We start from the raw sequence: 16,802 nt of genomic DNA, 5'->3' as shown, positions 1-16,802 counted from the left end.
TTTTTTTTTTTTTTAAAGATTTTTATTAATTATATGTAAGTACACTGTAGCTGTCTTCAGACACTCCAGAAGAGGGCGTCAGATCTTGTTACAGTTGGTTATGAGCCACCATGTGGTTGCTGGGATTTGAACTCCAGACCTTCGGAAGAGCAGTCGGGTGCTCTTACCCACTGAGCCATCTCACCAGCCCCATTCTGGAGTCTTAAGTTCCTGTTTCTTAGCCTGTCTTCTGCTAGGCTTGTCTTACAGGGCACTAGAGGACAGTACTTCAGACTTGAGAGGCTTAGCACATAACATTTTCTCCTAAAGAATAGCCAAGCTAACATTTTGGAAAGCTGTTCTAATTGTATAAGATAACAGAATGGGAGCAGCCAGGATAACTGAGACGACCTCTATATAGGGTATTAATTTTTTTAATATTATTACTTTTTGTTGGTAGTCATGGGGGCTCATTTGCAGTAAGGTTCATTCACTGTCCATTAGATAGCATGTTCAGGTAAAATGTGTAGAATGACAGAACTTTTTGAACACATGAGTTTATAAGGGCTATTCTTTTTAAAAAGTTACCAGTAGGAGGAGATGGCTCAGTGGTTAAGACTACATACTGTTCTTACAGAGGGTTCAAGTTAAATTCCCAGCACAAAGTCAGGCAGATCACTGCTGCCTATAACTTCTAGGGGAATCTTGACAGCCTGATTTCTGTAGTCTGGCATTCATGTATGTATATGTACATAAACCCACACAAAGTGCATAATTAGCACTTTAGAGGCAGAGTCGGGCTGACTGAGTTTGAGGCCAGCTTGGTCTACATAGTGAAATTTTGTCCTCATTCCCCTCCCTAAAAGAAAGGAAAGAACAAAAAGAATAAAATAGAAAATTGGACTGGAGGTGTGGGATAGTGGTATAGAACTAATTTATTTAGGATAAAGCCATAAGTTCAATTCCAAAAAGGAAAAAAAAAAGTAGAAAAGTCAAGTAAAGCAGCCAAGCTCTTAGGAAGCTGATGTGAAGGGCATCTGCGGTGTACTACCTGGGAATTGGAAACTTTGAATCTATTTTACTTTGTAAATTTAGTGTCCTGCTTAACCGTTTCAAATCCTAAAGTTAATAAACAAAGATAAATGATGGATCTTAGGACTCTTGAATTATAAAAGGTATATCCTAGTTTAAAAATTATCCCTATAGTTTTAAAATAATCCTAGTGTAAGTAGGGAGTCATTAGCTTACTTTCTACAATTGATTTATTTCTTTAGAGACAATGAAACAGTGTCTTTATTTGTGGCACAGGCAGGTCTTGTACTCTTTCTTTAGCTTCCCAAGTGGCCAACTGGCATTGCTGATTTTTATTGACAAGACTGCATCAAAAGTTGTACTATCAGCCGACTGAAGAGATACCTTATTGGTTCAGAGCCTCTATTACTCTTCTAGAGGACCTGACTTCAGTTTCTAGCACCCATGTCATATGAGTCATAATCACCTCCAACTCTAACTCCAGGGGATCTGATGTCCTCTCCTGCTCTCTATGGGAACACACAAATAAAAAACCAGTGACATTATTTTTGAAAAGTTGAAAAGATAGCTGTAATAGTTGGCTATCTTAGCTAGATGTATAAGACTCTACCAGAAAGAAAATGTGCATTCCTGACAAGGTAGGAGGAAATACCTAAAAGCGGAATATCAATAGGACAAAGCAAAATCCTTGTTTAAGGTATAGTTCTGGAGAATTATATATAGTCATTACTGTGAATATCATATCTAGATTTTACCAGCCACAAATCTTGTATGTTTATCTTTTTAAAATGACTATCTTCTATATGAGTTATATTTATAGAGAAATGGTATCAACTACTCATTTTTAAAAAAGCAAATGGGTCACTAACAAAATTCTTTTTCCTTTGGCAGCTGGAATGTTCTGAAGAACTGGGTGATCTCGTAAAATCTGTGGACCCAACATTAGCACTGAGTGTTTACCTCAGGGCCAATGTACCTAATAAAGTCATCCAGTGCTTTGCAGAGACAGGCCAAGTCCAGAAGATTGTTTTATATGCTAAAAAAGTGAGTTCAGTGGGGAAAATTCTCAACATAAGTTTATTAAAAAAAAAAAAAAACAAAAAACAGAAATTAGCCTTAACTTGATTGATAGCATTTTTTATTGGTAAACTTCTTTAAATTTTAAACTACTTGAAAAGGCATAAAAAAAGTTCCTTCTTAACTGTCATATGCAGAGTTCATACCCTAGTGGTGTACATGAAAGCACCTATAATTTTAAGATTGTGGAGGCATGTTAGGCATGTGTTAGTTCAGTTTTTGAAATTGTCATTCATTGACAAGAAGTAATATAATTATCTTTTAGCAATTATGTCATTGCAATGGTCTTATTGAATGTCTAAAAGTATAGAGTTTTATAGTCACCAGTAGTTAATAATATCATGTTATAGAAACGACTTTTAATGCTTTTAAAATGAAACTTTGTGGCCTATTTGTAGGTTGGCTATACTCCAGATTGGATCTTTCTTCTGAGAAATGTCATGCGGATCAGTCCAGACCAAGGACAGCAGTTTGCTCAAATGTTAGTTCAGGATGAAGAGCCTCTTGCTGATATCACCCAGGTAATGGCATCTTAAAACTCTACTTCATGGAGTTGGAAGTGTTGGGAAGTTTGAGTTTCAAACACACTTTTCAGGAGAATAAACTTTTAGCTGACAGAAATCTTATTCTTGTGTGCCTACTTGGATAAACCCTGAATATCTTACCACAACATATTGCAAAAGAATAGGCAGCAAGATACCATCTATAGTTTTTAAATTCTAAATATTACTACCGGCAGAGGTGCACCCATGGCATGTACGGAGGTCAGAGGACAGTGTGTGAGAGCACTTTTGCTGCCTGCTTGCTTTCAGATAGTCAGCCTGCATACAAGTGTTTCCGCTGAGCTAGTCACTTAATTCTTGTCACAGAAAAACTGGTTTTTTAGTTAAATAGTAATAGTAAATAGTATTTACTGTTTTAAAATAAAACAAATGCCAGTTTGATTAGGGAAGGATATGTGAAAATGAAATACTTTATCTTGGTCAAAAAGCCAAGAAGTAAAATATATGAATGGTGTGTTCCCCTGGTTGAGGAGAAGGACAAAGAGAATGTATAAGCCGACTTCTCATATTGATTGTATATGCTTCGGTTTTGAAAAAAAATTTTTTTTAAAAAACTGTAACTCAGAGAACTGAGTTTTTCAGTAACTTTTAGTTTGTTTTGCTAGAGTCTCATTATATAGCTCTCTAATCTTGGAATTCATATGTAGACCAGGCTGGTCTAGAACTTCCTAGTGCTGCTCTCTGAATACTGGCCTTTATAGGCGTGAGCTGGCATACCCATATACCTGGCTTCTCTGGCAATTTCAATAGGAGGGAGGGTTTTATAAATACTACTCTTTAAATCTGGTATTCAGGGTCTAGATCGATGGCTCAGCAATTTAGAGCCCTTGTTGCTAGTACAGAGGACACAGGCTTGATTCCCAGCATCCACATGGTGGCTCACAGACATCCTTCATTCTAGTTGCACTGGATGTGTTGCCTACCCTGACCTCCGTGAACACCAGGCATGCATGTATTTCACTCAAAGTATATGTGATATACCTATAACATAATAAATACCAAAAACAACTGGTAAAACTCATACTTGTTCTTTGCATTTTAACATGACTTGCATACATGCATATTGTTATTTGTCCATATTTCCCCCACACTGAATCGCCCTTTTGGTCTTAACAGCTCTTCCCCTTCATTACTATCTTATATCTGATTTTTCTCTTTTAATAGATTGTGGATGTCTTTATGGAATACAATCTAATCCAACAATGTACTGCCTTCTTACTTGATGCTTTGAAGAATAATCGTCCCTCTGAAGGTCCTTTGCAGACGCGATTGCTTGAGATGAACCTTATGCACGCACCTCAAGTATGTGTTGCTATATTTGTTAGAATTTCTATTTCTGTGATAAACACCATGACCAAAAGTAACTTGGGGAGGAAAGGGTTTATTTTACCATAAAACTCTTCACTCCATCACTGAGGGAAGTGAGGGCATGAACCTGGAGGCAGGAACTGAAGCAGAGGCCATGGAGGAGAGCTGCTTATTGTGTTGCTCATTCTTTTTCTTACAACCCAGGACTACCTGTCCAAAAATGGTGTTTTTCCTGGTGGTCTTTCCCCACTCCCCATCATTAGTCAAGAAAAGACCCTACAGACTTGCCTATAAGTAGTCTGTTAGAGCCATTCTCAAATTTGAGGTTCCCACTTCCAAGATGTTCCCACTTTCAAGTTGACAAAAAATGTGGCTAGCAGAGTTGTGCTTTTTAATCTTGCCTCCAATCCTGTTCTTCTGGTCCATTACGCAGAAGTTTACAAATTGTCATTCAGTTTTGAGATGCTTATTTCCTAAGAAAATTTAGCTAGTATTCTTTGTACTTCATACTTTTATTTTATTTATTCAGTATTCAATCTCAATGTATTTTCTGGGTGTTGGTGTATGCTGAAGTAAAGGAGAAGGAAAAACAACCTCATCCTGTCTGTGGTTTTCTAGGTTGCAGATGCCATTCTCGGGAATCAGATGTTCACCCACTATGACCGGGCTCATATCGCCCAGCTGTGTGAGAAGGCAGGCCTGCTGCAGCGTGCATTAGAGCACTTCACCGATTTATACGATATAAAACGTGCAGTTGTTCATACCCATCTTCTTAACCCTGAGGTATTTTTTTCTTACCTGTTGTGATTAGTCAGTGTGTTTATTGTTTGTACTGGGTGATAGTAAATTATTAATTTGTTTTTTTTTTCCTCTAGTGGTTAGTGAATTACTTTGGGTCCTTATCAGTTGAAGATTCCCTAGAGTGTCTCAGAGCCATGCTGTCTGCTAATATTCGTCAAAATCTACAGATCTGTGTTCAGGTGGCTTCTAAATATCATGAACAGCTGTCAACTCAGTCTCTAATTGAACTCTTTGAATCATTCAAGAGTTTTGAAGGTAATTAGCAATGTCAGAATTGATACAAGAGAGACACTTGTCAATCAAACAGTTCGAAATTATCTTTCTGAAAAACATTTTTAGGGGACATGTCTTCTCTAGGATCCCTCATGTCATGAGATCCTAGAGATACACAGTGTAGAGCACCTGCTTGGATATTTTATGAACTAAAGGCAGACATTTGGAATAAAAAATTTATTGTCTTGTGTTAGCTGCATAATGAGAATACTGATGACTAATTACAGTAATATTACAAGCACAGCTCTGACTCTTGTAATAGTGAACATTTCTCATAAGGGGATTTTGTGCTTCATTAGCCCAGCAGTGCTTCTCTGCCTTGGTCCTGGAGGTGCTTCTCGCTGGGTGACTGCTTACTGTGTGGCTGCTACCCTGTGTATGCGCCCACTTAGTTCCCACAGTAAGATCAGTTCCACAGATTGTGCAGGGTTAATCACTTGTTAGGTGGTTCTTAGGATCACTAGCTCAATGCTGGTCCCTCCTTAACCTTCTCTCTGTCTTTGTAGTATAGTGCTCTAGATAGAAAGGGTAGGGTATGCCAGTCTGGCAGTTTCTTTTGATTTTGTTTGCTAACAGAATATAGCTACTAGCCATAAGTAGCTATTTAAAATTCAATTAAATAATTAAAATATAATTGAAAGTTTCTAGAGTTAGTCTAGCTGCTACTCTTGAGGTGAACCATGGGAGGTTAGTGTCTGAGGCAGATAATATAGGTCATCACTGCAGAAAGTTCTTATGGACAGCTCTACACTAAATTTTTGAAAATTTTATGCAAAGATATCTGGTATGTGATACTTTATTTAAAGTGTCTCATGAAATGTATAAAAATTTGCTTTGCTATTGAGGCACTGTCCTTTACTATTTGAAAACTTTCAAGCCAGGCATAGTGGCCACTGTGTTTTAGCACTTAGAAAGATGAGGCAGGTTTATGATAGATTCAAGGACAGCCTGAACTATATGACAAATCCTCTCAAAAAAAACTAAAACACAGAAAGATACTTTTAAACAGAATATTCTGTTCTGTAGGGATTGAAATTTATATCTGTTTTATTCAAGTAGTTTCTGGATTAATTTGTATTCTTACTGAACTTTTAAAACAACCACCTTACTAGGAACATTTTCTGTAATCATGACTTATAATTGCTTAATTTTTATTTCTTCCATTCTCAAAAGTATAGCCAGGCTTGATGGTACATGCTTTTAATCTCAGCACTTTGGAGTCAGAGGCAGGAGGATCTCTGAATTTGTGACTAGTCTAGCTTAAACAGCAACATCAGGACAGCCAGGACTTCGTAAAGAGACCAGCGTTTCACAGTGAGACCTTGTCTTAAAGCAAGCAAGCAAGCAAACAAACAAGAAAACATGCCTATGTTACTTAATTTCAATTACTTTTGTTTCTTTTAGGTCTCTTTTATTTTCTGGGGTCCATTGTTAACTTTAGTCAAGACCCAGATGTGCACTTTAAATATATTCAGGCAGCTTGCAAGACTGGGCAAATCAAAGAAGTGGAAAGAATCTGCAGAGAAAGCAACTGCTATGATCCCGAGCGAGTCAAGAATTTTCTCAAGGTAAGTGGCTTTAAGCTACGTGCTTCTGATTGACTTAAGGTCAGCAGTTCTACAAGGGTTCAGTCGTGCTTGAGAATATTTTTCTTATATTTGAAAATCTTAGCATTCTCAAATTCTGTGCTGGGTTAATTTTTTTCTAAACTTAATACTCTGTGGTTTCTCAAGAAAAAGGAAGGAAATTAGTAAGTACTACCTAAGAACGACCATCTGTTTAAAAAGAAGGAAAAACAGTTTCATTGCACAGAACTTCCTTTTTAAAAAATCAAAAGACACATTTCTTTTTTATTTTTTCTTTTATGACAGGGTCTCATTCTGTAACCCTGGCTGTTCTAGAATTCAGTATGTAGACCAGGCTGGAGATCTGCCTGTCCCTGTCTCTTGAGTGCTGGGATTAAAGATGTGTGCCACTAGGGCTGGTTTAAGAAAAACACAGTTTAAAGTTGTTCTTGATCATGTTTTAGAATATTCGGCTCTTTCCCCAGGTGGTGACACATACCTGTAATGTGTACATTATTAATATGTACAACAGGAGGTGGATGTGTACATTATTAATATGTACAACAAGAGGTGGGTGGCCTCTAGTCCATAGAAGGCTTTGATTCCTTTATTTATTTTTTTAAGGTACAGTTATTGATTTTGTTTTTCTACTGCCTTGAAAATTTTTGTCTGGGGAGAAGAATGTGCATAAGAGGTAGTTCTCTCCTTCTATCATGGAAGGCCCAGGGGTCAAACTCAGATCTTCATATTTGGCACAAGTGCCCTTGCTCTTTGAATCATCTTTCCTATTTTTTTGAGACAGTCTCACTTTGCAGTATCTAGGCTGGCCTTGGTATGTGGTAATCCCAGCATCTTCCACAAGGCATCATTCTTGGCTTAAAATGTTAGAAATTTATCTCTTCAATTTTTTTTTTTAAAGATTTATTTATTTATTATATGTAAGTACACTGTAGCTGTCTTCAGATACTCCAGAAGAGGGCATCAGATCTTGTTATGGATGGTTATGAGCCACCATGTGGTTGCTGGGATTTGAACTCCAGACCTTTGGAAGAGCAGTCGGGTGCTCTTACCCACTGAGCCATCTCACCAGCCCTTAATTTTTTTTTTTAAACATTTATGTTTTCATTTTGTGTTGAAGTTTGTGATGATGTTTCTGTGCTCAGGCCATTGCATGGAGGTCAGAGGTCAACTCTTGGGAGTCAGTTCTGTCTTTGCATCATGTAGTTACTGTGTCTAGAACTCAGAATGTTAGTCTCCATATAAATGTCTTTACCTACTGAGCCATCTTCCAGCCTCTGCCTTAGATGCTTTCATTTTTCAGTTTGTCTTTGGCATCATTTTCAAGATCCTTTATTGTAGGTTAAGAAAACATCTAGGTTTACTTCTAGCAGCAAATCTGTCTGAATCCAGAAATGAAGTGTTAATGTATAATTTATAAACCAAGTGGGATCAAGATAAATTGGCTTTGTGACACATGAATTCTGTTGGAGAGAGTAAAGGCTGCCTCTGCTGGAGTGAAGAGTAATGCCCTAAAGAATGCTAAGCTAGAGAACAGTAAGAGTTTTCAATCTGTTTAACTTTGCTTGTTAACACTATTCTCATACCAGTTATTTTATGGGGAAAAATAAAAATTTGTAGCTATCTATCTATGAAAGATGAGAAAAATTCTTAAACTCATAGAGCACCACTTATCCACTGTCACACATGACATTTTCAAACTTTTTTTTTCTGGGAGAATTGTAGATTGAGCACAAAACCATTATTACATGGAATTTACATGTCTTGCCTCTACCTATTATCACTTGGAGGTAGTTTATAGCTGTATCATCTGATATTTATTCTTTTGAATTTATCCGGGGTCTGTGTTACAAAGCCAAACCCACAGGGGTTTTTATGATGAAATGATGAAATTATCTTACCTTGTCAAATGAAAGATAAACTTTCCCCCAGTGCATATAACTTTATAAGTCCTATCTTAGCCTCATAACTTTCCTGGGCAGCCCAGCCACCATGACAATGTCAAACTTTGTAGGGTTCTGAAGAAACTTGCCAAATGCAAGGAGTGATTGGTCATGCTGCTGATGCACCCGCACCATCTCACAGGACAAAGCTTGCTTCCTCTGGTGAATCATTGAGGTTTATGAGGCTTTTTGTTTTTGTTTTTGAATACTGCTAGCTTCTTAGTTGAATTTCTCTTTTGTAATTGAACTCTTTTCTTTAGATTTCTTTAGCCTCTAGGAGATAATGTTTGAGTTATCTTTTATGTTAAAGCAGAAGTAAACTTAACTATAACAACTTGAGTAACTTTTTTTTTTTTTTTTTTTGAGACAGGGTTTCTCTGTGTAGCCCTGGCTGTCCTGGAACTCACTTTGTAGACCAGGCTGGCCTCGAACTCAGAAATCCACCTGCCTCTGCCCCCCCGAGTGCTGGGATTAAAGGCGTGCGCCACCATCGCCCAGCTCTTGAGTAACATTTAAGTTAGATATGAGAATACATAAAGAATCCCAACACCCACACTTGACAGACTGAGTCAGAGGGACCTGGAGTTTGAGGCCAACCTGGTGTATATATGGCCTGACTCAAAATATTAATTTTAATGAATAAATACAACAATATAATACAATGTTATATGACCCACAACAAAAACAATAGCCTGTGTGGATCAGAGTTAGGGCTCCTTCCTTACCTGTAATCCCAGCCCTCAGAAACCAAAGGCAGGAAGATTATGAGTCCAAAACTAGCATGAGCGACAATACTGAGATAATGTCTGGAGAAAACAAACAAACACCTACTACCCTGTGAGGGATGAGAATGTTATTCAGTAGCCCTGTACTAGCCTAAGTTTCTCTTATGACCTACAGAAAAGTTAAAGTACTACAATGAGTTCCATAACATAATCAATGTTATTTGATTAACATACGAGTGTGTCTCCACCCTGCTCCCTTTTCTTTATGCCATGCTTTGCCTCAGTCTCCCTGGATAACTCACTGTTGCCCTTGGCTGTTGGAGCTCTGTGTCTGCCCTAGACTGTTTGTTTGTTTTTTGTTTTTTGTTTTTTTCCTCTGAGACGTTCATGGCTTGCTCCTTGACCTTCAGGTTTCTGGTCAAATGTCAGGAGAGGTTTTTCTCAAGTTACTCGACCTAAAATAGAAACTACTAGGGTAAGTGAACTAGCTCAGTCAGTAAAGTGCTTGCCTTGCAAGCCTGGGTTAGATTCCAGATCCCAGGAGAGAATGAATGGTACATGTGGTAACTCATGCTTGTAACCCTGGCCAAGGTGGGTCCTTTGGTGTGCTCCAAGCCAGTGAAAAGACTGTCTTAAGTAAGGTGCACAGTGCTCCTGAGGAATGACAGCTGAAGTCAGTCCTCTGCCCTCCACATGCATAGGCAAACAGACAGTCTGGTATCTGTACCAGTTCCACCTCGATTGCCCTGCTTCACTGCTGCTGTCACGCTCTCTGCTGTGACAGAAACCTCACCTCTTCCCACTCGGAGGCAGTTTCCGTGATACATGGGAGCGCTTGCAATAGTTATTAAATTTGTGTGGTAGAAAACTTGTACATGAATTTACCCAATTTTAATTTTTGTCTTAGAACAGTTGCTAACAATAATGGTTAATAGCTTAGTAAATAGTTTTTAATGTATAGATAACATGGGGCTGGAGAGATGGCTCACCAGTTAGCATCACTTGCTGCTCTTCCAGAGGAAGACCTGTGTGTTGGCTTGTTCACAAAGTACCTGCAATTCCCGGTGCACCCAGTGCTTCTGGCCCTGTGGGCTCTTGTAGTCATGTGCACATCACCATACACAGAATTAAAAATAAAATATTTACAAACATAGAGCATTAGTTTTATGCATGAACTGTTGTGAAGGTTTAGATAAACAGGAAAACAGCATAGTTCTAGTCAGAAATGAACTAGCTAAGTAGTCTGCTTGCATGTTTTCCCCTAGTGGATGAAACTTGTGTTTTATGTGCACAGAAGACTAATGTGATCCACTGAGGGTTTTTTTGTTTGTTTGTTTGTTTTGTTTTTTTTTTAATGCTTATTTAGGAGGAAAAATTGGCCTGGAACTTTATATTTGTAGAAGCAGACATCCTTTCTAGAAACAATTGTAGCAGTCATTAGTAATTTCTGAAATACGTTCTCACATGCTTTGACTTTCCTTAATGTGAACAGCCTGCAGTTGGAATTTTACTTCACATTTTTAGCAATTTTCATTGTTTTTAAATTTATTATAGCTCACAAAAAATTTCTTGATATTTTCTGAACCTTCCATGGACTAATGTTCATGTGATTTATAATTGGGTGGCTAGAGCCTAGTCTAAGAACCATTTTATTGTCTGATGTTACTCAGTGGCAGATTACTGTTCTAGCCTAATCCCTAGTACGAACCCCCCCCCCCCCGGCCCTCACGGCATTCTATTCCAACCCTTAAAAGGAGTGGCTACCACTGGGGAAAGTCCTGTCCTGCTTAGTATGTATTTCTTTAGTCAACTCTTAGAAGAATCATGGATTGAGGAATGTGTCACTGTGTATAAATGAATTCCTGATGGAAACTGTTGTTTTTTGTGCTGTACCTTATGTCTGTGGAATATAACAGGACATGTATCAGGTAATTGCCCCACACAGGTCTTACCCTTACCTGCCTGTCTATAACATCTCTGTCAGTCTATAAGTAGGACTGTAGCTTCGTCTTTGTAATGGTAAAAGCAATGGGCAATTTAAAGATGTCTTTTCTTTAAATTCTTTGGTGTGTTTAATTCATGGCCATTATCACAGTGTTCTTTGTAGATTTAATTATAATAGATTGTTAGAGGCTAGGTATTTTGGTATTATTAGCGCTGTATTGGGGAGGGCTAGAAAATAATTAGTAGTCTGAAACAAATGTGAGCATTTGTGCCACCAATGTGAGAACGTTACTAAATCAACTGCTGAATTCAGCTGAAATGTTTTTTATTAGTGAAAGTCCCCATGTAGTGATTTTTTTTTTTTTTAAACCTGTGTACTGCTACTGGTGGCTCACAAATCTTAATTTGTGCATGGCAAGGGCTTGGTGTTTTGTGTGTGAATCTAAGCTGTACTTAGTAATATGTATTAAAATGGGGAGAAGGACACACAGCCTTGGGGTCATTTGTTTCTTTTAACAGAAGAGCTACGTTTATGTAAGCCTCTCCCATCAGCACAGAAAGGATTCTCATATTTTAATTCATGCAATGGGGAAATTGATGTTTCTTTTTTATTTTTCCCCCGTTTCAGGAGGCAAAGCTAACAGATCAGCTGCCACTTATCATTGTCTGTGACCGGTTTGACTTTGTCCATGACCTGGTGCTGTATTTATATAGAAACAATCTTCAGAAGTATATAGAGATATATGTCCAGAAGGTAAGTACTTTGGTATTTAGATAATTTAAATATTATCACTACAGTATTTTGAATTCTTCTCATTGTGCCTGGTAAGAATGGTCTGTTAGAGTAGCTTTCCATGTTTTTCCTCAGCTCAGTCTTTTATTACGATTTTACATCCATGCCAGAATATGAAGTGTGAGAGCTACTGTAGTCTAAAGAGTTGAAAAGTCTAGGAACCAAAGCCCGAATCACATGTCTCAAATGAGTTATTAGAGACTGTTGTCCACTTCAGGGTCTTCTAGTGATGCTTTTGTACTTAGTAATCTTCCGTAGTTATCTTTGCTGTTGTTATTTTTGTACTTCGGCATTTGGAGTGATCCTTAGGTAGAACTGATTAACCATAGCAACATGGGAGCCCACAGGGTGAGTGCTCCCTGCTTATTAGAATGTGAGGTCTTTCTAGCTAGACTTTTATATCATCTGACCATAATTTTAGATTCATAGTTTATTACTAATTGTTTTAGAACAGGGCTTTAAAAAGAAATGGTCTTTATGTTTTTCACTCAGTTTTGCTTATTAATATAACAGTATTCTTTTTATTTTCTCTTTTTCAATCATAGGTAAATCCAAGTCGACTTCCTGTGGTTATTGGAGGATTGCTGGATGTTGACTGCTCTGAAGATGTCATTAAAAATTTGATTCTTGTTGTGAGAGGTCAATTCTCTACTGACGAGCTTGTTGCTGAAGTTGAGAAAAGAAACAGGTGTAGCACTGTTCTCTCTCCTTATAACACATAAGTTTGTGCTCCTGGTAGTGTAGAAGAGTGGAAATACAGCTGACTGACTTGAGTGTGGCTACTCAGCACATGGGGTAAACCATGGAGGCAGCTGACAGAAGGGTGACACACTCGCTGTTAGAGTTGAAATTTTTGTTTCTGTCATTTTTTTCCTGAAATGTGACTATATTTGTATAGTTAGGAGAAGATTGTGCTGTTTTTAACACAGTGTGTCTGGGTTCTGTTACTAGATTGAAGCTGCTTCTTCCTTGGCTTGAGGCTAGAATTCATGAGGGCTGTGAGGAGCCTGCTACTCATAATGCATTAGCCAAAATATACATCGACAGTAACAACAACCCAGAGAGATTTCTTCGTGAAAACCCTTATTATGACAGTCGTGTTGTTGGGAAGTACTGTGAGAAGAGAGACCCACATCTTGCTTGTGTTGCTTATGAACGTGGCCAGTGTGATCTGGAACTCATCAATGTGAGTACTGCTTGTTGAGTGTGTACAGAGATATCTGTATTACTTTAACTAGTTGTATTTCCAGTTAGCAAATTTTGAGATTCTATATGATTTTTTTAGTTAATGTGCAACAGTTTTGGGCAGATGTGTGCTTTTTAAAACTTTATTTGGAAATAGTAATGAACCTAAGTCTATATACACTCTCTCCTGATTTGACATGTATTAGCTTTGCTTGGGTTCTTGTACACTGCCTGCCACACATACCTTAACATAAGCCTTTTAACTAGGTTACATACACCCATTCGGGTTCTGCTTTGTAAGAATGAAGAAGTATCTTTATATTGGTACTAGCACCAGTCAGACATTAACAAGATACTTTGAAAAGCTTGTTTTCAGTTTTGTCAGGGTTTTCTGTAGTTTAGGATCACAATTGTGTCCACTCTTTAGCCTCTTTATTCTAAATTAGTTCTTGGAAATTTGTTTTTGTTTGTTTGTTTATTTTGTTTTTAATGATATTTGCCCCATGCTGTTGGATTCAGAAGCTCATTTTCTTTCTTTATGTTTCCAGTCTCCACTGAATTGTCCACTTTCCATTCAGGAGTCCTTTGATTAACAGACAATGCACATGTTCTTCCTCCTTGTCTCTCCTTAGCCTTTGTAACATAAGACATTCTTACTAGGCTGGTGACTACTTCAGTCCTTTCTCCTTTTATCAGTTATGGGTTAGAGCTCAAGGGTAGAATACTGGGCCGGCATGAGTGAGGTCCTGATTACAAATCCCAGTGCTGAAAACAAATTCTGTCATATTTTTTAGTCAGTATTCTTGGATTCATAGATTTCCGTTGTACTCTCTGAATTACAGTCCATTAACTGTAATTTCTGTAAGCATGCAGATTGTTGCCTGGTTGTTTTGAGGCACTTCAAGGCTCATTGTGCAACTTTCCCAGCTTAGAGTTGCTCTTTTTTTTTCAGGTAACCCCCATCCTTTTTTTTTTTTATATTATATATATATAATCGTTTTTTTTTTTTTAAAGATTTATTATATGTAAGTACACTGTAGCGTCTTCAGTCACTCCAGAAGAGGGTGTCAGATCTTGTTACAGATGGTTATGAGCCACCATGTGGTTGCTGGGATTTGAACTCCGGACCTTCGGAAGAGCAGTCGGGTGCTCTTACCCACTGAGCCATCTCACCAGCCCACCCCCATCCTTTTTAATGAAAGATGCCATTAGTAACCAAGTTCTATCCTGAAGATTCCTTCTAGAATTGTTCAGTGGTCAGATCTTAGAAACTTACGTATGTATGTATGTATGTATGCATGCATGCATGTATGTATGTATATATGTACTTTCAAAGATTATGCATATTTACGTGCAGGTATGTGGACAAGTAAGTGCAGTAGCTAATAAAACACTGGAAGAAGGTTTTGAAGGCAACCAGATCTGTATTGGAGTGTAATACAAAGCTATAATTTAAGGTTAATACAAAACTAATGCTTTAACATGAAAAATAAGCTGAATATGCTAGTATGTGTCTGTAGTTCTAGTATGTGAGAAGTAAAGGCAGGTATAGGACTTTGGAGCTCAGGTACGTGAGACCACCATCTCAAACAAGAAAAAGAAAGATTCAATAGTGGAGGTCTTTTTAAAAGCTCCTAAAATTTTTTCCCCATCCTTTAGTTTCAGTGAGAATATTTGTCTGTAATATTCCCAAGATTCTATGTAGAAGTAATAGATTCTTAAAATAAAGTGTTGACATGATTACAAATAACTTTCAGACTCGTCTGTAGTTTTTACTGTTTGCACTGAAATTAACCTTTGCTATTTTAATTAGGTTTGTAATGAGAATTCCCTCTTCAAAAGTCTTTCTCGCTACTTAGTCCGTCGAAAGGATCCAGAATTGTGGGGTAGTGTACTACTAGAAAGCAATCCATACAGAAGACCATTAATTGACCAGGTAAGAATCACAAAAATGTTTCCCATCATTCTTTCTTTCTTTTTTCTTTTTTTTTTTAAGATTTATTTATTATTATACACAAGTATCACCGTAGCTGTCTTCAGATGCGTCAGAAGAGGGCAACAGATCTCATTATGGGTGGTTGTTAACCACCATGTGGTTGCTGAGATTTGAACTCAGGACCTTCAGAAGAGCAGTCAGTGCTCTTACCCGCTGAGCCATCTCACCAGCCCCGTTTCCCATCATTCTTACTTGGAATACTTTCCTATCATATATCCAAATATATTTTAACGGGTCATATCTAACTATAACAGAAGGCAGAAAAAGTGGGGAAAAAAAGTTAAAATTGTACTATATAAATTTAAGATTGTGTGTATGTGTAAAATATAAGGAAAGTGAAATCTAAAAACATAAAATTATCTTAAGTTCATCAGCACTAAAGAAAGGGAATAAATTAGGATTGACTAAAAATAGTTAACTGACACATGACCAAAGTCAAGACATTTACAAAGGTACGTCAGCACATGATGAGGATTGATAAGTCAAAAACAAAAAAATCCAAGTAATTTTTGGGTATGACAGCTTATGCCTGAAGTCCCTAGTACTTAGGAGTTTGAGAGAGGAAGAATATGAGTTTGAGTTCACCTTGTCCTATGACTGTAGCAAGATTCTATCTCAAATTCTTTTCTAAAAGTCCAAGTAAGTATCATGGAGATTGTTAAGTTCTGGTCCCTAGCATCACATAAAAGCCCCTGTATGTAACTCCATAAAGACATAAAAGCCCCTGTATGTAACTCCATAAAGACATAAAAGCCCCTGTATGTAACTCCAGTGGTGGGTAGTCGGAGACAGGAAGATCTCTAGGGCATGCCAGTCACCTAATCCAACCAAATGGATGAGCTCCAGCTTCCAGGAGAGACTTTTCTCAGAAGTAAAGTAAAACATGACTGGGCAAGACACCTGGTATCACCTTTGGATACATGCACCTGTACATTCATGCACACAAACACAGGAATAGCACACATGATACCCAAATCAGTAGTAAGTCTAACTAAATAACACAGCACTGAAGTTAGGATTTTTATACCTTAGGAAATTGAAATCTTGAATTTAAAGTGCTGATTGTTGCTTGTTATCAAAATGATTCTTAAATTCTTCTGATAGACAAAAAGATACAGCATTTTGAAGAATAGATTACTAGCTCTTGAGTTATTCACTCACTCTCTAGAAAAAACAAAAGAGGGGCTGGTGAGATGGCTCAGTGGGTAAGAGCACCCGACTGCTCTTCCAAAGGTCCCGAGTTCAAATCCCAGCAACCACATGGTGGCTCACAACCATCCATAACAAGATCTGACTCCCTCTTCTGGAGTGTCTGAGGACAGCTACAGTGTACTTACATATAATAAATAAATAAATCTTTTTTAAAAAAAAAGAATAGTGATTCAAAGGCACATTCCCAAGTAGATAAAAAGGTTCCTGCAATCACATGGCATCTGAGCATATTACAGTAGACAAGCTGGGCGTGGTGGCGCACACCTTTAATCCCAGCACTCTGGGATTAAAGGCAGAGGCAGGCGGATTTCTGAGTTCGAGGCCAGCCTGGTCTACAAAGTGAGTTCCAGGACAGCCAAGGCTATACAGAGAAACCCTGTCTCGAAAA

The 16,802-nt window shown here is 37.8% G+C and overlaps 1 protein-coding gene across 4 annotated transcripts in view; it reads left to right on the top strand.

Annotated features, from left to right (window-relative positions):
- The window catches only part of Cltc (clathrin heavy chain), a 63,058-nt gene that overhangs the window by 33,155 nt on the left and 13,101 nt on the right, over positions 1–16,802 (top strand). For all 4 annotated transcript variants that reach the window (XM_029546404.1, XM_021213075.2, XM_029546402.1 and 1 more), the window contains 10 exons: positions 1,903–2,055; positions 2,487–2,609; positions 3,816–3,953; positions 4,578–4,742; positions 4,835–5,015; positions 6,438–6,601; positions 11,857–11,982; positions 12,567–12,709; positions 12,973–13,207; positions 15,020–15,142. In XM_029546404.1, the coding sequence (XP_029402264.1) occupies positions 1,903–2,055; positions 2,487–2,609; positions 3,816–3,953; positions 4,578–4,742; positions 4,835–5,015; positions 6,438–6,601; positions 11,857–11,982; positions 12,567–12,709; positions 12,973–13,207; positions 15,020–15,142 (1,551 nt within the window). The remainder of the gene's footprint in view (positions 1–1,902; positions 2,056–2,486; positions 2,610–3,815; positions 3,954–4,577; positions 4,743–4,834; positions 5,016–6,437; positions 6,602–11,856; positions 11,983–12,566; positions 12,710–12,972; positions 13,208–15,019; positions 15,143–16,802) is intronic.

This window comes from Mus pahari, chromosome 14 (assembly GCF_900095145.1).
Source record: "Mus pahari chromosome 14, PAHARI_EIJ_v1.1, whole genome shotgun sequence".
Taxonomy (NCBI): Eukaryota; Metazoa; Chordata; class Mammalia; order Rodentia; family Muridae; genus Mus; species Mus pahari.
This window is presented reverse-complemented; position numbering and strand designations above follow the sequence as displayed.